This window comes from Oncorhynchus clarkii, chromosome 16 (genome assembly GCF_045791955.1).
Source record: "Oncorhynchus clarkii lewisi isolate Uvic-CL-2024 chromosome 16, UVic_Ocla_1.0, whole genome shotgun sequence".
Lineage (NCBI taxonomy): Eukaryota > Metazoa > Chordata > Actinopteri > Salmoniformes > Salmonidae > Oncorhynchus > Oncorhynchus clarkii.
Genome location: NC_092162.1, coordinates 34,525,523 through 34,549,277, shown reverse-complemented (window position 1 = coordinate 34,549,277; position 23,755 = coordinate 34,525,523). Strand labels below are relative to the sequence as shown.

At 43.9% G+C, this 23,755-nt stretch overlaps 1 protein-coding gene across 1 annotated transcript in view; it reads left to right on the top strand.

Annotated features, from left to right (window-relative positions):
• The window catches only part of LOC139368345 (agrin-like), a 445,616-nt gene that overhangs the window by 395,124 nt on the left and 26,737 nt on the right, over positions 1-23,755 (top strand). The window contains exons 24-31 of the mRNA XM_071107109.1: positions 2,461-2,653; positions 6,070-6,285; positions 6,766-6,995; positions 10,503-10,637; positions 14,117-14,207; positions 16,168-16,332; positions 17,088-17,199; positions 23,585-23,701. Coding sequence (XP_070963210.1) covers positions 2,461-2,653; positions 6,070-6,285; positions 6,766-6,995; positions 10,503-10,637; positions 14,117-14,207; positions 16,168-16,332; positions 17,088-17,199; positions 23,585-23,701 — 1,259 coding nt within the window. The remainder of the gene's footprint in view (positions 1-2,460; positions 2,654-6,069; positions 6,286-6,765; positions 6,996-10,502; positions 10,638-14,116; positions 14,208-16,167; positions 16,333-17,087; positions 17,200-23,584; positions 23,702-23,755) is intronic.

The following is a 23,755-nucleotide window of genomic DNA, read 5'->3' as shown; positions in this document are numbered from 1 at the left end:
TAGGACCCGCTCAATGACGAGCTGGGATCTGGATGTGGTCTTGGCAGCCTTGGCAAAGCCGCCTTTCGAGTCTGCCTCCCTGAAACACCTCTCTATGAAGGTGGCTTTCTTGTTAGCGATTACTTCCATGAAGAGGATGGGTGAGCTCCATGTTCTTTCAGTAAGTTCTGAGTGCTCCCGGATGGACCCAGGGGGAGGAGTATAATCTCTCCGTCCCAACCCCTCATTCCTCCCCAAGGTTCTGCTTACGACCCCCCGGCAGTGGCAGGGAAATCTGCGCCTCCCTCCGGCATGCTGTGCCCTGTACCCTCCGGCACTGGCTGCCTATGTGGAGCGGACACGGTCAGGGGTAACAACAGACCAGCTCTTTGTCTGCTATGATGAGAGAGTCCTGGGGGCTGGGCTATCAAAGCAGAGGTTCTCTCACTGGATCGTGGACACGATTACGACAGCATACCTCCTGGCTGGAAGTCCAGTGCTGGGATCTGTGGTGGCACATTCAACACGAGGTGCGGCTGCGTCCTGGGCACTACTGAGAAGAGTGCCCCTCGCTGATATCTGTGGACACGATTACGACAGCATACCTCCTGGCTGGAAGTCCAGTGCTGGGATCTGTGGTGGCACATTCAACACGAGGTGCGGCTGCGTCCTGGGCACTACTGAGAAGAGTGCCCCTCGCTGATATCTGTGCTGCGGCCAGCTGGGCTGCCTCTTGCATTTTTGCTAGGCACTATTTGGGTAAATGTGGCACCTCCCTCTGCAGTTGGTTCAGCAGTCCTGGGCGTTTCCTCCCCTTATGGGGACTGTGCCAGGACCTCCCTTCCACATCGACGGCCCCTGCGTCTCGGTCCCGCGCTGCCTGGCCAGGTCCCTCTGGAGTGATCCAATATAGTGAAACATAATACGCAACGTATGTAAATTATATGGATCACTCCAATCCTCTACAGTGCTAGAGAACATGTGTCATGATCATGGGGTCTATATATAGGGGCGAACCCCAGCGTGACACAGGAGTATATCTGTAAATCCTCACCTCTGATGTATCCCTCCGCAGCGGAGTGTTACCAATATATTGGAGTGATCCATATAGCTCACATAACCATGGTTCCATACGTAACCTTAGTTTTGTGTGTGTGTGCGTTCATGTGTGCATTCGTGTCAAAACTCCAAGTATAAAATCGAAAACGCATCATCAAGCTGTCCTTTTCTACCTGACGATACAGACCAGCACATGTTCTGTAAGTCACAGGTTCTCTCTTTCCACACATCTGTCTGTTGAGCTTACTGTATGACCTACCTAGCTAGGCTAGGCTATATTACCTTAACAAGGCTCTTGTCTCCAACTGTACGAACAACAATTTACAGACACACAAACAATGACTACATCTCCTCTGCCCAGACCTGCATGCTCACACCCCCATCCCCAGTGCCTGCATTATTGTTGGCCACTTCGCCTTAAATTATACCAATTTATTTTTCTTCTCGCCGATGCTACTTCAATAATAAATAATTTGATTTTTCCATTGTGTCAATGATGGCGGATTGACTTCTAAGTTTTTAGTAGTTTTTAGTATATGTTTTTTTCAAGATGAGTGATGAGAAGAGAATCGTCCAACCCATTGGGTATCTCACTACACCCCCATATGCTATATCTTGAAATATACAGACAGCGGATTAGAAGTAAGTTTCCATTGCAATACTTCTGACTTTGCAATACTTCACTTTGTAGTTTCGCCCACAAACTCCGGACTTTATAGCATTCCCAGAAAGCATGGATTACGACGTCGTTATGATTATGTATATCTTATCTATCATATGAACATTTTCTGACTCAAATAAGATTCCCTCAAGGTTGCTCTGATGTACAAAAGATTTTAACTCAACAGTTTGTGATATATAACTTTTAAGTTGCATATATTTGAAACTCTCTTTATTGGTACCTTTTAATTCTGTTACGGTAATACATGTATTTCCTGTTACCAAGTCATTTACGGTTTCTATGCCTATAGTGTTCCATGTGGACCAATTTATCTGTGAATTCTCAAAAGCTTTCCAAGGATTGTACCATAAGGTTGTGTTTTTAGAGAGGGATATTGGTTCTTGTAGAATACGTTTCATTTTCTTCCATATTGTTATAGTGTTCTTTACTATGAAGTTAATGTTCTTAGCTTTATCCTTTGAAAATAGACATGTAAAAATATTCTGGGAGTGAGCATGAGCATCTTCAATATATACCCATTGTTTCTCTTTGATGCATTTAACTATATGTCGCAAGTAAAAGACTTGGGTAGCGAGTTGATACAATTTCAAGTCTGGAAGGTTAAAACCACCTCAGACTTAGGAAGATGTAAAACTTTCCTTTTTATTTTATGAATTTTATTAGCTCAAAGATTTTTTAAAGCATGTCATCAGTGGGATAATTGGTATTACCAAAAATAAATACCCCTCTCTTCTTCCCAGTGATCACATACTTCATCCCGTCATTCGGGGGTAAGTCCTATCTGGCCTTCGACACCATGAGGGCCTATCACACGGTCCGCATCGCCATGGAGTTCAGGGTGGCCGAGATGACGGGCATCCTGCTCTACAATGGCCAGGATGGCAAGAAGGACTTCCTGTCTCTCACCCTGGTCAATGGCAAGGTGGAGCTCAAGTGAGTGGACGGGTGGAGGTGATAGAACAGGAAGGGACAAAACAGGAAGAGGTTCAGTTGTGTCAAAGGGCATTGATAGCAAGCTGTAGATCAGGGTGTAAAAACATACGGCCCGGATCCGGCCCGTGGAGGTGTCCAATCCGGTCTGCGGGTGGTTTGAGTAAAAAAATGACATGTACACTACATGACCAAAAGTATGTGGAGACTTGCTTGTCGAACATCTCATTCCAAAATCATGGGCATTAACATGGAGTTGGTCCCCCCCTTTGCTGCTCTAACAGCCTCCACTCTCCATGGAAGTCTTTCCATTAGATGTTGGAACATTGCTGCAGGGACAAGAGCATTAGTGAGGTCAGGCACTGATGTTTGGCAATTTGGTCTGGCTCGCAGTTGGCATTCCAATTTTTCCCAAAGGTGTTCGATAGGTTTGAGGTCAGGGCTCTTGGCATTGCACATGGTGATCTCAGGCTTGTGTGGGGGTGCTCGGCCATGGAAACCCATTTCATGAAGCTCCCGACGAACAGTTATTGTGCTGACGTTGCTTCCAGAGGTAGTTTGGAATTCGGTAATGAGTGTTGCAACCGAGGACAGACCATTTTTACGCACTCAGGGGTCCTGTTCTGTAAGCTTTTGTGGCTTACCACTTAGCGGCTGAGCTGTTGTTGCTCCTAGACGTTTCCACTCCACAATGACAGCGCTTACAGTTGACCCGGGCAGCTCCAGCAGGGCAGAAATTTGATGAACTGACTGCCACATTGAAAGTCACTGAGCTCTTCAGGCCATTCTACTGCCAATGTTTGTTATTGGAGATTGCATGGCTGTGTGCTCTATTTTATACAGATGTCAGCAACGGGTGTGACTGAAATAGCCGAATCCACTAATTTGAAGGGGTGTACCAGTCCAGTTTTGACCCACCTACTCATTCAAGGGATTTTCTTAATTTTCTACTATTTTATACATTGTATAATAATAGTGAAGACATAAAAATGAGGAAATAACACATATGGAATCATGTAGTAAACAAATAAAGTGTTAAACAAATCTAAATCTCTTTTAAATCAAATTTATTTATATAGCCCTTCGTACATCAGCTGATATCTCAAAGTGCTGTACAGAAACCCAGCCTAAAACCCCAAACAGCAAGCAATGCAGGTGTAGAAGCACGGTGGCTAGGAAAAACTCCCTAGAAAGGCCAAAACCTAGGAAGAAACCTAGAGAGGAACCAGGCTATGTGGGGTGGCCAGTCCTCTTCTGGCTGTGCCGGGTGGAGATTATAACAGAACATGGTCAAGATGTTCAAATGTTCATAAATGACCAGCATGGTCGAATAATAATAAGGCAGAGCAGTTGAAACTGGAGCAGCAGCACAGTCAGGTGGACTGGGGACAGCAAGGAGTCATCATGTCAGGTATTCCTGGGGCATGGTCCTAGGGCTCAGGTCCTCCGAGAGAGAGAAAGAAAGAGAGAATTAGAGAGAGCATATGTGGGATGGCCAGTCCTCTTCTGGCTGTGCCGGGTGGAGATTATAACAGAACATGGCCAAGATGTTCAAATTTGATTTTGATTTGATTTGATTTAAATCTCTTTTAGATTTTAGATTCTTCAAAGTAGCCACCCTTTGCCTTGATGACAGCTTTGCAAACTCATGGCATTCTCTCAACCATCTTAACCTGGAATGCTTTTTCCAACAGTCTTGAAGGAGTTCCCACACATGCAAGCATTTTTGGGCTGCTTTTCCTTCACTCTGTGGTCCAACTCATCCCAAACCATCTCAATTCGGTTGAGGTCGGGTGATTGTGGAGGCCAGGTCATCTGATGCAGCACTCCATCACTCTCCTTCTTGGTCGAAAAGCCCTTATACCGCCTGGAGGTGTGTTGGGTTATTGTCCTGTTGAATAACAAATGATATTCCCACTAAGTGCAAACCAGATGGGATGGCATATCACTGCAGAAGGCTGTGGTAGCCATGCTGGTTAAGTGTACCTTGAATTCTAAATCAATCACTGACAGTGTCACCAGCAAAGCACCCCAACACCATCACACCTCCTCCATGCTTCACGGTGGGAACCACACATGTGGAGATCATCCATTCACTTAATCTGCGTCTCACAAAGACATGGCGGTTGGAACCCAAAATCTCAAAATTGGACTCATCAGACCAAAGGACAGATTTCCACCGGTCTAATGCCCATTGCTCGTGTTTCTTGGTCCAAGCAAGTCTCTTCTTCTTATTGGTGTCCTTTAAACGTGGTTTCTTTGCAGCCATTCGACCATGGCCTGATTCACACAGTCTCCTCTGAATAGTTGATATTGAGCTGTGTCTATTACTTGAACTCTGTGAAGCATTTATTTGGGCTGCAATCTGCAATTAATCAACTTGTCCTCTGCATCAGAGGTAACTCTGGGACTTTCTTTCCTGTGGCGGTCCTCATGAGAGCCAGTTTCATCATAGCGCTTGATGTTTTTTGCGATTGCACTTGAAGAAACTTTCAAAGTTCTTAAAATGTTCCGTATTGACTGACCTTCAAGTCTTAAAGTAATGATGGACTGTCATTTCCTGTTGCTTATTTGAGCTGTTCTTGCCATAATATGGACTTGGTCTTTTACCAAATAGGGCTATCTTCTGTATACAACCCCTACTTTGTCACAACACAACTGATTGGCTCAAACACATTAAGAAGGAAAGAAATTCCACAACTTAACTTTTAACAAAGCCACACCTGTTCATTGAAATGCATTCCAGGTGACTACCTCATGAAGCTGGTTGAGATAATACCAAGAGTGTGCAAAGCTGTCATAAAGGCAAAGGGTAGCTACTTTCAAGTATCTCAAATCTCAAATATATTTTGTTTTGTTTAACACTTTTTTGGTTACTACATGATTCCATATGTGTTATTTCATAGTATTGATGTCTTCACTATTATTCTACAATGTTAAAAATAAAGAAAACCCAAGGAATGAGTAAGTGTGTTCTAAAACGTTTGCCTGGTACTTTATATATATATATATATATATATATATATATATATATATATATCTCAATATACTTTAAAATGACTCAGATCAAATTGAAACTGTGTAGAAATAATTATGGACCTCCATTCCAACAGTAGCTCTATAAAAATCCCATTAGAAAACAGAGTTGAGGGCAATTGATTATGAGAAATATAATACTATCAATTCTCAACCAAGTTTTCCTTAGGTACATGTAGGGCAGTTAATCAGGTGTAGCTGGTGCACCTATGAACCTCTAATCTGCTTCCTTTAAAAAAAATTATATACTGAAAAACATATGCAGTATGGGCCAGTTTCCTGTATCCAGATTTAAACCTATTCCTGGATTAAAAATAATCTTTCAATGCAGAATCTCCATTGAACATATTATATAAAGATGATGGTTTGCTACCCATCCCTAGGTTCAACACCGGCTCGGGCACAGGCACACTGGTCAGTAAAGTCCAGGTGAAGCAGGGTCGCTGGTACCAGCTGGTGGTGACGAGGAACCGGCGCAACGCCGTGCTGAGCGTGGATGACGAGCTCCACATCGAGGGCGCCAGCCCCCCCGGAACCGACGGCCTCAACCTGGACACACACCTCTACATCGGAGGGGTGCCCGAAGACATGATGACAGAGTAAGGCCTAACATGAAGATGGCATTAGTATGGTTGTATGTTAGCAATATAATTAGTAATGGAATAGTATATATATATATATAGAGAGAAAAGGAGATTGATGGAGAAAGGAGTTGTTGAGTTATATAAAACCAGTACAGTACGGAACTCTCCGGTACCATATTGGTTTATTGAGACGCGTACACAGTGAGCATTAGCAGAGCTGCAGGTATTGCTTTTTTCATATTATTTGTTTGTTTTTTCTGTCCAGCACCTGTGTTTATTTTTCCTATTTTTCACTAAGTTGATTTGAATAACTATTGAATGGCTGATGGTATATTGTCATTCACACTCTTTCTCTCTCTTGCTCTCTCTGTCTCTCTCACTCCCTCTCTCTCCCTCTCTCCTCTCTCTCTCTCTCTCTCTCTCTCCCTCCACTCTCCTCTCTTTCTCTCTCTCTCCCACTCCCACTCCCGCTCTCTCCATCCCCTTCTCTCTTAGTGTGAAGGAGAGGACCTCCACCGGTACAGGTCTTGTTGGCTGTGTTCGCACGCTGGACGTCAACAACCTGGTGTACAACCTGCAGGAGAAGGGTGGCAACGTGCTCTACGGCACCGGCGTAGGCGAGTGCGGCAACAACCCGTGCCAGCCGAACCCCTGTAAGAACAGCGCCTCCTGCCAGGTCAAGGAGGCTGAGATGTTCCACTGCAAGTGCATCAACAGCTACTCCGGTCAGCCAAACACTTTTTCTTTCTAACAACAGAGTCCTGGTCATTAGGCACCAAACGTCTGAAAGTGGATCGCAACATCAAGGGACTACCTGGACTTGTCCATTGAGAAACGCCATTGCAACACGTCTCAAAATGTTTTTTGTTGCATGCCCTAATGAACATGACTCAGACCTCAGTTCTTGGCACTATTTGGCTTCACAAATAGTACTTGATTGAGCTTGCCTGGCACAATAGAACCAAATTACATAGTCCCCACAGTAGAGGTCTTCATGGATCCACCTGTACCCGAATACCCGAGACCCGGTCCGGGTCCCGAGCGAGTCCGGATACAGAATTCTAAATAATGTCACAGGTCTGGGTCGGATCTGATATAGTTTGTCTCGATCTTGGGTATATGTAATTGTAACTGACTTGTTTGGAAGGGCACGTACAGATCTGAACGTGACTGCTGCAGTAGAGAGAGAGAGAAATATCTTCTTATTTATGTTGCTGCTCTTGCTTTTCACTTGTGTGGACTGTGGCGTGTGTAGCTTGTGGTTGGCCAGCCATTGCTGCAACAGGCTACGGTCATATAGCCTCTCTCCATGTGTGGCAAAAGTTAGGAGCTATCTAACCAATGGAAGATGGAATTAAAAGTTAAAGTAGAGGGTTAGGCTTCAACGACCAAGAGCCAACAGAAAGGCTGCATCTTAATATTCTGAATTGGAGTTGTTGTTATTTGTAACTCTAGGATGAGAAAGCGCATGCACTGCAACCTCAGTTAGCCTAGCTAGCTAACATTAGCTATCTAAATTAGCTTCTCCCGGTTTGATGCAGTCAAGACGGGTACCACATACTCATATTTGATGATAAATAGCCTAGCTAAGGCAGATATTAGTCTACTATGGCGCGAGTCGGCTTGGTTGGTTGCCGTCTCTCACTTCTCCCTCCCTCCTCACATTGTCACTCGCTCACAGTATGGCCCCTCCCCCGCCTACTAGAGCGGCATCTCCCTCCCTCCTCACATTGTCACTCGCTCACAGAACGGCCCCTCCCCCGCCTACTAGAGCGGCATCTCCCTTCCTCTTGCGCTTTATCTTCTCCGGTTAATAAAGTAACTTATAAAAATACTTTTCTGTGGCTTCCCCCACTCGGATTGGATCTGAGCCCGATCAGGTCTGTACGGAAAGGTTCTAGTTGTCTTCGGGTCTGTTCGAAACGGGTCTCTAGATTACATTGTTTATTTATGCATATCGGGTCTGGGTGGGAAAGCCCCAGATCCATTTCGGAACGGCTCCAACTTTTTGGACCCATGATTACCCCACACTGCACTCCTCCTTAGGCTCAATCAACTGCTCAAAGGTATTTGAAAGCGAGCCAATACTATTTGAACCAATGTCTGAGGAATAAACCGCAGTCAGAATTTAGCCATTTGAAAAGCTCACAGCACGTTGCCTCTGTCTTGTTTAAGACTTGTCTGGGATTAGGTGTAGTGCAGTAAAGGAACCCATTGAAGACTATAACCAAATGCTCCCCATCGCCTGGCCTTTACCCCTCTCTCCTCTCTTACAGTGGTCCAAGTGCAGTGTCAGGGGCAGAGTGAGTGTTATTTAAGATACTCTTCAAAGAGGTAGGGTTTCAGATGTTTTCGTAAGATGGGCAGGTACTCCGCTGTCCTGACTTTAGAGGGAAGCTGGTTCCACCATTGGGGTCCAGGACTGAGAAGAGCTTTGACTGGGCCGAGTCGGAGCTGCCCTCCCATAGGGGTGGGAGGGCCAAGAGACCAGAGGTGGCAGAATGCAGTGCTCGGGTTGGGGTGTAGGGTTTGAGCATAGCCTAATGCACGAAGGGGCAGTTCCCCTTGCTTCTCCATAGACAAGAACCAGGGTCTTGAAGATGATGCGAGCTTCGACTGGAAGCCAGTGGAGTGTGCAGAGGAGCGGTGTGACATGGGAGAACTTAGGAAGGTTGAACACAAGGCGGGCTGCGGCATTATGGATAAGTTGCAGGTGTTTGATGGCACAAGCGGGGAGCCCAGCCAACAGAGAATTGCAATAGTCTAGACAGGAGATAAGTGCCTGGATTAGGACCTGCACCACTACCTGTGTGAGGAAAGGTTGTACTCTTCAAAGCAGTGACTGCAGGAGCAAGTCACTGCTTTGATGTTTGCAGAGAACGACAGTGTCTTGTCCAGGGTCAGGCCAAGGATCTTTGCACTCTTGGAGGGGGACACCATGGAGTTGTCAACCATGATGGAGAGGTCTTGGAGCGGGCAGGCCTTCCCCGGGAGGATGAGTAGCTCCGTTTTGTCGGGCTTGAGCTTGAGCTTGAGGTGGTGGGCCGACATCCAAGCTGAGATGTCTGCCAGGCATGCAGAGATGCGTGTCGCTACCTGTGCGTCAGAAGAGTGGAAGGAGAAGAGTAGTTGAGTGTCATCCGCATAGCAATGATAGAAGACACAATGTGAAGATATGACAGAGCCAAGTGACTTGATGTAAAGAGAAAAGAGGAGAGGTCCTAGAACCGAGTCCTGGGGGACACCAGTAGTGAGAGCACGTAGTGCAGTCACAGGCGACCTGTCAGGTAGGATGCAATCCAAGTGTTTGCAGATCCTGAGACACCCAACCCTGAGAAGGTGACGAGGAGGATCTGTTGAAGGCAGCAGATAGATCTGGGAGGATGAAAACAGAAGAGAGCGAGTCCGCTGTAGCAGAGCGGAAGAGCGTCTGTGACACAGAGGAGAGCGGTCTCAGTTGAATGAGCTGCCTTGAAGCCTGACGGGTTAGGGTCAAGAAGATAGTTCTGAGAGAGATAACGAGAGAGTTGGTCAGAGACAAGAGAGAGAGGGAGATGGAGTAAGAGAGAGGGAGGGAGAGAGACGAGAGAAAGAGTGTGTATGTGTGTGCGAGAGAGAGTGAGTAACAGGAGAAATTGATGAGAAAGAGTGTAATAGAACTCAGCGGAAGGGGTTAATTACAGCATTCTCCTCGCCTCAGGCAGCTCTGGCTACTTAAATAATGACAGCTGAATTGGGATGCGTCCTGGCTAGCGTAGGGCAAAGCCAATTTAGCCATCCGGGAGCCATTTCAGACACCTCTCCCACAGCCAAGAACCGTCTCCATACGCATGACTGCAAAACAGCAAGACAGGGTGCCTGGGTCTTTCCTTAATCTTTCTAAATCCTATTAGAAAAGGACCTCTATTACTGAGGAAATCATGGAATGACGGGAAAATGGTCTGAAAGGCCTAGGTTGTATTAATTAGGGCATACCGTAGCAAAACGGTTTGCAATAGAAAATGGGAAAGTTTCTTAGAATAGAACTTAATTGTCCATATGTTACAGAAAACAGCAGTAATTTGTCTTCTGCCCCAAGTTCAGGTAGTCCCTCCCTTTTTGTCACTTATTTCCCTTTTTGGTGCCTAATGAATACAACCCTGGTTTTTATAAGAGAAGATGGAATAAAGATTCTGTGGTTTGAGTTCTAACTTGGGGTGTTTTTTTTGTAATTTGCTGATGGTGAAATATAGGTCCGACGTGCGCCGACACCCACAATCCATGCGAGCCTAACAGATGCCACCCATCGTCCCAGTGTCAGGTGCAACCAGAGGGAGGGTATAAGTGTGAGTGTCCCATGGGCCGCGAAGGACTCCATTGCGAGCAAGGTACTGGCACCTCTTTTTAAAGAAGTTAAATCCCTACTGCTGAACCTTTTGTGTCTGTGTTTGAGAGAGAGTGAGCATGTATCTGAGATATAAACTCAGCAAAAAAAGAAATGTCCTCTCACTGTCAACTGCGTTTATTTTCAGCAAACTTAACATGTGTAACATGGGGGGGTCAAAATCAAAAGTAACAGTCAGTATCTGGTGTGGGCACCAGCTGCATTAAGTACTGCAGTGCATCTCCTCCTCATGGACGACACCAGATTTGTCGGTTCTTGCTGTGAGATGTTACCCCACTCTTCCATCAAGGAATCTGCAAGTTCCGGGATATTTCAGGGGGGAATGGCCCTAGCCATCACCATCTGATCCAACAGGTTCCAGATGTGCTCAATGGGAATGAGAATTATTATTTTTTTATTTCACCTTTATCTAACCAGGTAGGCCAGTTGAAAACAAGTTCTCATTTACAACTGCGACCTGCCCAAGAAAAAGCAAAGCAGCGTGACACAAACAACAACACAGAGTTACACATGGAATAAACAAATGTACAGTCAATAATAATAAGATTAGGGAGCTAAGTCAATAAATAGGCCGTAGTGGCGAAGTAATAGCAATGTAGAGTAGAGTAGAGATACTGGGGTGCAAAGGATAAAAAAATAATAACAATATGGGGATGAGGTAGTTGGATGGGCTATGTACAGGTGCAATGATCTGTGAGCTGCTCTGACAGCTGATGCTTAAAGTTAGTAAGAGAGATATGAGTCTCCAGCTTCAGTGATTTTTGCAATTCGTTCCAGTCATTGGCAGCAGAGAACTGGAAGGAAAGGCGCCAAAGTAGGAATTGGCTTTGGGGGTGACCAGTGAAATATACCTGCTGGAGCGCGTGCTACGGGTGGGTGCTGCTATGATGACCAGTGAGCTGAGATAAGGCGGGGCTTTACCTAGCAAAGACTTATAGATGACCTGGAGCCAGTGGGTTTGGCGATAAATATGAAGCGAGGGCCAGCCAATGAGAGCATACAGGTTGCAGTGGTGGGTAGTATATGGGGCTTTGGTGACAAAAACGGATCCGGGCTCTTTGCTGGGCATGGCAGAACACTATCGTTTCTGTCTTGCAGGAAATCATGCACAGAACGAGCAGTATGGCTGGTGTCATTGTCATGCTGGAGCGTCATGTCAGGATGAGCCTACAGGAAAGGTACCACATGAGGGAGGAGGATGCCTTCCCTGTAACGCACTGAGTTGAGATTGCCTGCATGACAACAAGCTCAGTCCAATGATGCTGTGACACACCGCCCCAGACCATGACTGACCCTCCTCCTCCAAATCGATCCCGCTCCAGTGTACAGGCCTCGGTGTAACGCTCATTCATTCGACGATATAAACGCGAATCCGACCATCACCCCTGGTGAGACAAAACCATGACTCGTCAGTGAAGAGCACTTTTTGCCAGTCCTGTCTGGTCCAGCGACGGTGGGTTTATGCCCATAGGCGACGTTGTTGCCAGTGATGTCTGGTGAGGACCTGCCTTACAACAGGCCTACAAGCCCTCAGTCCAGCCTCTCTCAGCTTATTGCGGACAGTCTGAGCACTGATGGAGGTGTTGTGCGTTCCTGGTGTAACTCGGGCAGTTGTTGTTGTCATTCTGTACCTGTCCCACAGGTGTGATGTTCGGATGTACCGATCCTGTGAAGGTGCTGTTACACGTGGTCTGCCACTGCGAGGACGATCAGCTGTCCATCCTGTCTGCCTGTATAGTGCTGTCTTTGGCGTCTCACAATACGAACATTGCAATTTATTGCCCTGGCCACATCTGCAGTCCTCATGCCTCCTTGCAGCATGCCTAAGGCACGTACACGCAGATGAGCAGGGACCCTTGGGATCTTTCTTCTGGTGTTTTTCAGAGTCAGTAGAAAGGCCTCTTTAGTGTCCTAAGTTTTCATAACTGTGACCTTAATTGCCTACCTTCTGTAAGCTGTTAGTGTCTTAACGACTGTTCCACAGGTGCATGTTCATTAAATGTTTATGGTTCATTGAACAAGCATGGGAAACCGTGTTTAAACCCTTTACAATGAAGATCTGTGAAGTTATTTGGATTTTTACTAATTATCTTTGAATCACATGGTCCTGAAAAAGGGGCGTTTCTTTTTTTGCTGAGTTTATAAAGCATGTCAGTACAGTATGTACATCAGTCTGTGTTTTGACTTCAGTATTTATGTGTCGTATCACATCGCTACTTAAACTACAAACATTTGATTTAAAAAATAAAACACCAAGCTTATCATTCACTCACACACACACACTTTCCTAACCTGACTGGTTCGACAAACACCTGAGGAGAACCGCCTCTCGCCTCACCGTAAGTCCCAGTTAGCAGGTGATTTAAAATCAATTGGGGTGAACTGAAAATCATTGTGAGGGAAAGAGCATCTCACACTCTGAGGGCTTCAATTAAATCAATGAGATGACTAATGACATCAGTCCTCCCATGTTGATTAATGAAGAAGTCACTCAGCCTGAGTGTCTGGCCTACACAAGATCTGGATCACGTAACAGAACCATCATTCAGCCGAATATGCTTTAAGGGCTGTACTGGGAACAGTTAAAGACAGGTGGTGTCGCCAACCGCCTACTCGAAGGAAGCCCTTGGTAGACATAGTTATACTCACTAATACTAAGTACAAGATTGTTTTTCCCTAGTACCCTGCTGCTGTCCCCGATTCAACTACATAGAGTTGCTTCGCTGGAACTCGTGTGAGATTTTAGATTCCAACTGTCCATCTCCCTTTATCGTGTCACTCACTTATCTGAGTCCCTGTACCTTATGGCAGAAACATAGCCAGTCTTTTAAACCATAAGTGCAATTCTCCTCTCAAATGTGTGTGTGTGTGTGTGTGTGTGTGTGTGTGTGTGTGTGTGTGTGTGTGTGTGTGTGTGTGTGTGTGTGTGTGTGTGTGTGTGTGTGTGTGTGTGTGTGTGTGTGTGTGTGTGTGTGTGTGTGTGTGTGTGTGTGTGCATTCAGCTAAGGAAACCGAACTCTTCTCCTGATCCACTGTCTGAGTTCCGAGGTTGCTCTTTCCTTTCCTTACTATGACAGCTGCTTTGACGGCAGACTTCCTTGTTGTGTCTGCAGCAGTGCTCCTATTGTCCTCTCCGTCATTAGCCGTTTCCTACACAATGGCTAATTAGCTTTCTCATCTGCGTCTGCCTCCCCTCCCTGACTCAGTTAGCTAATCCCGACTAATTAGCAAAGAAAAGAGCCTCGCAGCCCCAAACTGTCTGTTTGTGTGTGTGTCTGTGTGGGTGAAGACTAGGCCACCATTGTTATCCAAAATGGACCGCCTGGGTGGGTAGCACTTACTTCAGCCAATGTGCCCCTGACAGACTGTATAAGCCTTCTTACTGTCATAAGCATGCATAGTGCTATCGTAAGGATGACATAATGTCTGTTGTAATGCATTCCATTTGTGTTTCATCTTCAGTGTCGGACAAGAAAGGGGCCTACATGCCGTTCTTTAGTGGTGACTCTTACCTGGAGCTGAAGGGATTGCACACCTATGGTCACAATCTCCAGTAAGTCAAATGCAAATTTCACTACACACAGACATACATATACTCACACACCTATACTCACACACACACTCCACGCATTACATGCACAACACCATATGTGTCCACAAAGACACCGTCACTGATATTTGAGTGTATTCTGGTCCTGTATCGTAAAGGCATATTGATCTCCAGGAGTAGGTACACAGGGAGCTGTAACTTGATGTAATGGAAGATAGATACTTAAAGCTGTGCCTCCAGCAGGACAGTCTTGTGATGAATTGAATATAATAAAATGGAACAGAACAGATCATTGTCCTGCTGCTTAGAAATAGTATTCCATAGAAATATAATTTATTAAATGTTTATGTTGTCCTCTATGGTGGGAATTATTTTCAGTCTTGTGTAGGTTACACAAAAGAACACACAACTACAGCTATCGTCACATACAACATTGTTACATTATGTAAAGACCAGATAGACATAACAGTAGACAGACAGGCATGGTAGACTAGTGTCACAATTGCAGATTTTAGAGAAACAACAAATGTCGGTACATATAAGTGTGTTATATCGGCAGAAAGCTTAAATTATTATTAATATAACTGCACTGTCCAATTTATAGTAGCTATTACTGTAAAAAATGTCATTCTATTGTTTGAGGAGAGCTTCTAACAACAAAATACTTTTGTCACCGCGATAGGTTTGATAAATTCACCTCTGAAGGTGAAATGTGTACTTACATACTGAAATCTTGCTCTGATTTATCATCCAAAGCGTCCCAGAGATAACATGAAGTGTCGTTTTGTTAGATAAAATCCTTTTTCATATCCTTAAAAGGTCCATATAGCATGCACGATCGATTTTGTATTTCCACTCGTTCGATTTGCAAAGAAAGCAATCTGTGAAAATGTCACCTTTTAATGTTATTTCAACCAGTCAAATCACATTCGTATGTATTCCTCAGAGATCCTAGAATGTAACCAGACTTCACAATATCATTAGGGGTGTAGTTTATCCTATACGAAAACCATATTTGGTCAGAAAGCGATACCTTCATGGCACTCCGATGACGCGGGTGGTCTTCACTTGAACGACTCTAACTTTGTCAAATAAGCACCAATCGGGGTCAAACAAAGCTAGCTAGATGGCCAATGAGCTGGGCTTTACGGGAGTATCCGGAAACCCTGTATCTGTTGTAAAATGTTGCTACTGGCCTTGTACGACCGCATGCCTTTTCATTTTGGCCAAAAATGATAAGAATATTCAGAGTTATGAAAACTGGTTGTTTTGCAAATGTTGAACATAACATGTCTACTAATACTGGAAAAGCTAAATTAAACTCCAAGTATACAGATGTGACTATATTCTTGCAGAAAAATGTAATATGAATGCAAATGTCTCCTTCACAATTTGCCCAAATGTACCTGGGTGACTTAACACTAAATGTTATGTCATTCACTCCTAATTCAAGTAATCCATCTGAGACTTTGCACATACACTGCTGCCATCTTGTGGACACCATTGGAATTACAAGCAGAGTGATGGCTGGAAATGGGACGTTTCTGTTGCATTTCAAAGATGGTGGTAGAAAAAAAGTTATCATTTTCTTTGTATTTTCTTCTACCAAATATATTGTGTTTTATTCTCCTACATTCAATTTGCATTTCCACAAACTTCAAAAGTGTTTCCTTTCAAATGGTACCAAGAATATGCATATCCTTGCTTCAGGGCCTGAGCTACAGGCAGTTAGATTTGGTTATGTCATTTAGGCGAAAATTGAAAAAAAAGGGGGCTATCCCTAAGTTGTAATACCAGGTCTGGCCTCCATTCGGCGATGGTGTTTGTTTACCATTGTTGTTGGTCTTCTGTCTGTTGTTTGGATACTGTTGTTTTTTACGTTTAGTCTGGCGCTTGTTTACTATTGTTGTATGTGTTTTTGTCTGTGCCTGGTTGTTTACTCATGTTTGTGTTTTGTCTGCAGCCAAAAGGTCAGCATGATGGTGGTGCTCATGGCCAACGAATCCAACGGCATGATATTCTACAATGGCCAGAAGACCGACGGCAAAGGGGACTTCATCTCCCTCTCCCTCAACGACTGCATCCTGGAGTTCCGCTACGACCTGGGCAAGGGCCCCGCCGTCATCAGGTGTGCACCACACTAGAACCCCATAGTGACTCTAGACTGAAACCCCATAGTGACTCTAGACTGAAACCCCATACTGACTCTAGTCTGAAACGCCATAGTGACTCTAGACTGAAACCCCGTAGTGACTCTAATCTGAAACCCCATAGTCACTCTAGTCTGAAACCCCATACTGACTCTAGGTTGAAACCAGATAGTGACTCTAGTCTGAAACCTCATAGTGACTCTAGTCTGAAACCCCATCGTGACTCTAGTCTGAAACCCCATAGTGACTCTAGTCTGAAACCCCATAGTGACTCTAGTCTGAAACCCCATAGTGACTCTAGTCTGAAACCCCATAGTGACTCTAGTCTGAAACCCCATAGTGACTCTAGTCTGAAACCCCATAGTGACTCTAGTCTGAAACCCCATAGTGACTCTAGACTGAAACCCCATAGTGACTCTAGTCTGAAACCCTAGACTAATCTTCTAGCCCACAGCAACTAGTCCAGAACACCATAACGACTCTTAACTTGAACTCCTATAGCAACTCTAGTCTAGAACCCCGTAGCAACTCTAGTCTAGACACCTATTTCTTTTAATTGTACCTTTATTTAACTAGGCAAGTCAGTTAAGAACTAATTCTTATTTTCAATGACGGCCCAGGAGTCCTTGTTAACTGGGTTATTGTTGTCTCTTGATTTTGGATTGTACTTGTGTGTGTTGCTTTGCGACGTCCCTGACCTCTTGGCTCGTTTGTGTCTGCTCCTCTCATGCAGGAGTAAAGATAAGATCAAGATGGGTGTGTGGAACACAGTGAATCTGGAGAGGGCCAGTCGCAAGGGAGAGATCAACATAAACGGAAAGGACCCAGTCAGGGGAGAGTCGCCGGTGAGACAGAGAGAGAGAGCTAGCATTCTAGGCTTATCATGATTTATGATTAGCCTAGCTATTAGCATGCAAGGCAAACTGAATGTGAATATACTCTGCATAGCTGCTAGCATAAAAGGCAATATCCAGCCTTGCTTATACTTAGCCTGCGCTACTGTGTGTGTTTGTGTACATGCGTGTCACTGTAGCACCACATCCTTGGTCATGCATACTAGAGGTTGATCGATTAGGATTTTTCAACGCCGATACAGATTATTGGAGAAAAGACGATACCGATTAATCTGCCGATGTTTATTTATTTGTAATAATGACAATTACAACAATACTGAATGAACACTTATTTTAACTTAATATAATACATCAAAATCAATTTAGCCTCAAGTAAATAATGAAACATGTTCAATTTGATTTAAATAATGCAAAAACAAAGTGTTGGAGAAGAAAGTAAAAGTGCAATATGTGCTATGTAAGAAAGCCAACGTTTCAGTTCCTTGCTCAGAACATGAGAACATATGAAAGCTGGTGGTTCCTTTTAACATGACTCTTCAATATTCCCAGGTAAGAAGTTTTAGGTTGTAGTTATTATAGGAATTATAGGACTATTTCCCTCTATACCATTTGTATTTCATTAACCTTTGACTATTGGATGTTCTTATAGGCACTTTAGTATTGCCAGTGTAACAGTACAGCTTCCGTCCCTCTCCTCGCTCCTAACGGGCTCGATCAAGGAACACAAAGACAACAGCTACCATCGAAGTAGCGTTACCCAAGCAGAGCAAAGGGAACAACTACTAGAAGGCTCAGAGTGAGTGACGCTATTTGAAACGCTAACTAGCTAGCCATTTCACTTCGGTTACACCAGCCTCATCTCGGGAGTTGATAGGCTTGAAGTCATAAACAGCGCAATGCTTTACGAACAACGAAGAGCTGCTTCCAAAACGCACGGAAGTCCTGTTTGAATGAATGTTTACACGCCTGCTTCTGCCTACCACCACTCAGTTAGATACTTAGATGCTTGTATGCTCAGTCAGATTATATGCAACGCAGGACACACTAGATAATATCTAGTAATATCATCAACCATGTGTAGTTAACTAGTGATTATGATTGATTGTTTTTTTTATAAGATAAGTTTAATGCTAGCTAGCAACTTACCTTGGCTTACTGCATTTGCGTAACAGGCAGTCTCCTTGTGGAGTGCAACGAGAGAGAGCCAGGTCGTTATTGCGTTGGACTAGTTAACTGTAAGGTTGCAAGATTGGCTCCCCCGAGCTGACAAGGTGAAAATCTGTCGTTCTGCCCCTGAACAAGGCAGTTAACCCACTGTTCCTTGGCCGTCATTGAAAATAAGAATGTGTTCTTAACTGACTTGCCTAGTTAAATAAAGGTACAGTATATAAAAAATATTTTTAAAAATCTGCAAATTGGCCCCCAAAAATACAGATTTCCGATTGTTATGAAAACTTGAAATCGGCCCTAATTAATCGGCCAATCCAATTAATCGGTCGACCTCTAATGCATACATGCCCTTATCAATGGAGCTGTTCAACTCAGTGCACTCTTTACTCCCAGAGTGCAATGATGATAACACACCAGAGCTGACTCTACAAAACGCTTACCTAATTGCGGTCGTCCATAAGGACATACACGCTACCAGGGTTGTGTTTGAAAACACATTCCACTGTATTCTGATAGCTCGTCACGGTAAGAAATAGTACGCTGGAGACATAAAGGGCACGTTTGACAGGCGGTCTCTGAGTTGGAAATGTCTTATTTCCCTCCTTCTTAGAATCTTTTTTATCTGCCATCTTTGCATCTACAGAAATGCCTACACAGAAGTATGATCTCGTTCTTATTTGTTGCAGTCACGAAAAACAACCTCTATGGCCTGAGTGGTATGCACCCATTAGTATGACTTTACTTATTCCTTTTAGCTCCTAGTGAAGCAAAGATCCCCCGATAGTGCAGCCCATTAATATGTACATGCAAGTTCTATTGTCACATGCACAAGTGCAGTTATTATCATTATTACATTAGTTTGACCCATGCTCTTAAACTCTAGGGAGGTAGATGTATAGATGGAGAGATGGGAAAAAGAAATCATGATAATCAAGCAATAAACCAGGTACATAAGTGAGAGCAATCTAATAGCCAAGTACAGTATGTCTGCAAGTCATCCAATCATAGTAAAGAGTGTAATTTGTGATTAGGAACATGTACACTCCAAAGCCACCACCTCCAGAATGCGTGCTGTCACTTTTTCTCTCTTTTCTTTTTGTCTTCCTGTCCTCCGTAAAGTAATTGTGTTTCCCTACTGCAAAGGAGGCAGAAAATCGTATTAAAAGACGAGAACAGGGAGCGGGTGAGAAGGATAGGGATGAGTGGAGGCTAGTGATGGAGGAGCTCAATGCATAGAGGCCCCATGCAGGATATAGTTGGCAGCTAATTTTCTTCTACTCCTGCATTTACAATGAAGATGGGAGCCAGGAAGTCCCACTGCACTCAGAGAGCCTAGCATCTTTGATATAGATACCTTATATAAAGTTATTATATTATACCTGGGACAGGAATTTCTGTGATTCAGGACATCTAAAAACAGAATATTTCAGTAAAATCCAGAAGGAGATTTTAAAAAGACCAAATGTCCCGTCAAATCCATGCATGCTTTCGCACACAAACAGAAATAACACTGTCTGCATTGGCTGGCTATATGGTGGATCCAAATGATGAGCCACAGCTGCAACTTCCTTAAGCACAATTTTTGTTTCTCATTTATTTTCAGTGGCAGCCTTTCTGTCTTGTCCATGACCTTCAGGCTTCACAGTTTGTGTTGTGTTATGTGGTTTTATGTTGGTCCGGGGTGTGTATTTGAGTGTGTGTGTGTGTTGCCTGTTTCTCCACACACCAATGTCCATTGATAACCTTTTATGATAACCTTTTTCCCCTCCCGGTTTCTTTTCTCTTACTGTGTGCTGTCTGGAAACTAAGAAATCACGCAAGGTAATAAGACAAGTCCCATCCACCTCCTTTGACATATTTCATATCTCCACTTTCAGCTCCAATTTCAGTTCGCCACTTCTCATCCCCATGCTCCACCATACGACAGTTACTAGACTATAGAACTGACAGGGGAGAAGGGTCTGTATTTAGTACTACCATCTCACACACTGTACCGAAGTAGAGACATTTGTTAAAGAAGTAGGTTTGGCTTTCAAATCAGACCATCTGCTGTGGAGGCGGAAGGAGGGGGTGAGGGAGGCAGTTATCTTTCTGACCGCCATTGAGCCTCGCAACAATTAAACTTCTTTAAGGCCCTTTCTCACTAAGTCCGTTATTTTCGTCTGAATTATAAGAGCATGTCTTGTTTATGACACCGTGCTGCCGCAATCCGTCACTTATTTATTCGGAACAGGTTCTATTTTTGTGTCTTTTCACATGTTAAAATAAGCTGTTGACCAATAGTGATTGTTATCTGGGACAGTGCAGGCGGCTCACTGACAGGTCTGTGGGTTCATTGTGTGAATGAAAGAATTCATTCATTCATTTCTCTCGGCCTGGTTTTTACATTTGCAATGCTTCAGTGGAGCACGGTGTCATTTTAGCCAAATTGCTACACATCGCTCTCGCCATTCAAACTTCCCCACCAGTTCTATGCCAACGATTTAGCTAATTTTCTAGACATTCAGCAAGCAAGGGGATCGATCAATGCTTCTCTCCTTGAATAGACCTAGGCCTATAAGTACATGTTTTGTTGTTGCTTGAAATACATTTCAAACTGTATCGTTGGTCAGTATCTAAATATAGAGGCTACTCGTTCAAGAGCTAGAGAGAAGGGGGAAGAGAGTTGCCAGTGGCGTTGCCAGTGGAGATGTGTGAATTGCGTGAGGAGTGAAGAAGGAGATGGGCAAGTTAAGTTAGTTAATATATGAATGCATAATTTGTATAGCCTACACATTAGGCAATGTATTATATGCCTGCTAAAGTGAATCTAGGCGACCATCTGCCAGACTTGATCTTTTTCAATAAGTGGTTGCACAGATTTAGATAAAGCACTCAAAGGTAAAATGTAGTGTTAACATAACCACCCGTTGCTTCACAAAAATGTATCAACGGGTGATCGTTAGGCTATGGATAAGTTGTGTGCATGTGTTTCTATTTTCTAATGGTTGTCAATTACATCTTCATATACCCTAAATCACAGTTGTCTCTCTGTCTCCCCCTTAAAACGTTCCTCTTCAATTTACGTGATAGGCTACATTGATTTAGCATTATCTTATAGACTCGTTTTTGATATCCTACAGAAGTGATTTGAAGCTAAGGCAAGGTTATTGCAGTTAAACGTTTTTGGGAAAGGAGAAACGTGATTTGGTTATGTCTGAGTGAGATGCGCTTCAGGCGGCCTTGATTGATGGGTCCTTTTAGGTGGCTGTGCGTGTATGAGTTCGCTAATTTTCTATGTCCATTCAGAAAGTTTCCTAAAATAGGCTTAGCCTGTCTAGGCTTAATCTCTTTAATCCAAACAGAAATAACTTAAGTCAGCAAGTGTCATGATGTACAGCATATGTGCGAGGAACGACGACAGGTTATAGTTTTGCATCTCCTCCACTTATTGAATGATTGAATGAAACGTAGCCATTCTCCATTCATGATTAATCCTATAAAATGAATAGCATATCCTAATATTTTCAGTAGCATATTATTTTTCCAATAGTCTACTATATGATTTGCTTCTCATTAAATGTCTCTCTAGCCACTTTGAACAAGGAATTGCCTTTGAGAATGACCTCAGCAGCGTTGGTGATGTTATGCAAATTCTTCGGACTTGTTGTGAATGGTTTAGTGCATCAAAATCGGAATCTGTGTTTTGGGGAATTGGGATGAAAAGATCGCAACGCAGTTGACGAGAAAAGGCTGCGTGGGCAGAGATATCGTGTGGCAGTCGAGAGTGAGAAGAAGATCAAGGAGAGAAGAATGAGAGTGAGGTGCCAAGCTGGGCTGTTCTTTTGTCATCAACATTCTCTTCTCGAAAGAGAAACAAAACGTTCTACATCATCAACTCACTTACTCAATCACTCAAACATAACAGCACTGGCATTACCAACAACACCCATGCCATTAGATATACTGGTCTGTTACCAGAGTTAGAGTATATCATTCCAATTCTCCCCTATTCAGGAATCTAATATGACCTTTCAAATTGACAGAAGCCATATTTATTATATGATGGCCAAAGTACAACTTCATAATAATGGACTGGATGTATATATCCAAATCGTTTTACAATGTAACTGAGCGAATTGCATGTCAACTTGTATCGAATACAGGTTGAGTTGATCCCAACCCGCTACTCTTCACTTGAGCATTGCCTTCAGCTAAAGTGGGCACTTAGTCCTTCCCACTAGAGGCAGGCATAGCTGGACTGTAGGTGACCCACCTGACTGGGCTCTTGGAGCCCACTCCAGGTGCACCACACAGCCGTGGGGTTAGCGAAGCCCCACTGGCCTCCACACTCCAGCTCCCATCTCAAATAGAAGCACAATCCCATGCCGGCTCTCAAACACAGCCCATGTTTACTTGGCAACTTCCATCATTTTTACACCAATAACCTCATATTTTCCCTCTGGTAATTACTGGCCTACATAAAAAGAAATATCCGCAATTCCTCCCGAAGAGGGGGCCTGTACTTTCTCTTTCGTAATTGAAGCCAAGTCCCCTGCGGGTTGCTGGATGAACCTGATTTCATGGTCCTCCACCACACAAATTAACGGCCAATTATAGGCTGCTGCTCGCTCGGCGCCGGAAAGGTCTTCAGTACAATCACTCATTCATTAGAGAGACATTCATAAAAATAACGGCATCCATATCGTCACTCCAGCCGCACCAGCTGACTTTCTATTGTAGCCCTTTTCTTGTGTTTTGTACCAGATAACAAATAATTGACTGCTTGGAGATTTGCACAGAAATCAAATATACGTATTTTATCAAGTGTATTGATGTGGAAAAGGAGGTAGCACAGTTAGTGAATTGTCCTGCATGCACTATATAGATATATCTTTCAAAGGAGAAATATTTTTTCGCTGGGACAGCTATTAGTCTCATTGTGCTACTGTATGGATCAAAAACTAAAAAAACTAGTCTCATTTGAATCAAAACAGAAGCGATTGATCAGGTGTGGTTATAGTCCCTGTGGTAGGGTTCTAGATCATGTGGTAGGGTTCTAGACCACGTGGTAGGGTTCTAGTCCTTGTTATATGGTTATAGTCTCTGTTATGGTAGGGTTCTAGTCTCTAGTAGGGTTCTAGTACTTGTGGTAGGGTTTTAGTACCTGTGGTAGGGTTCCATACCCTGTTATTATAGGGCTCTAACACTTGTGTCCTATCTCCAGAACCAACACACCGCTCTCAACCTGAAGGAGTCTCTGTTCGTGGGTGGTGCTCCTGATTTTAGCCGGCAAGCGAGAGCCGCCTCGCTCAAAGATGGCTTCAAGGGGGCCATTCAGAAGGTGAGTATCCTGTCCCCACACACACTATTCACAAAAAAGCAGATATTTTTTTGC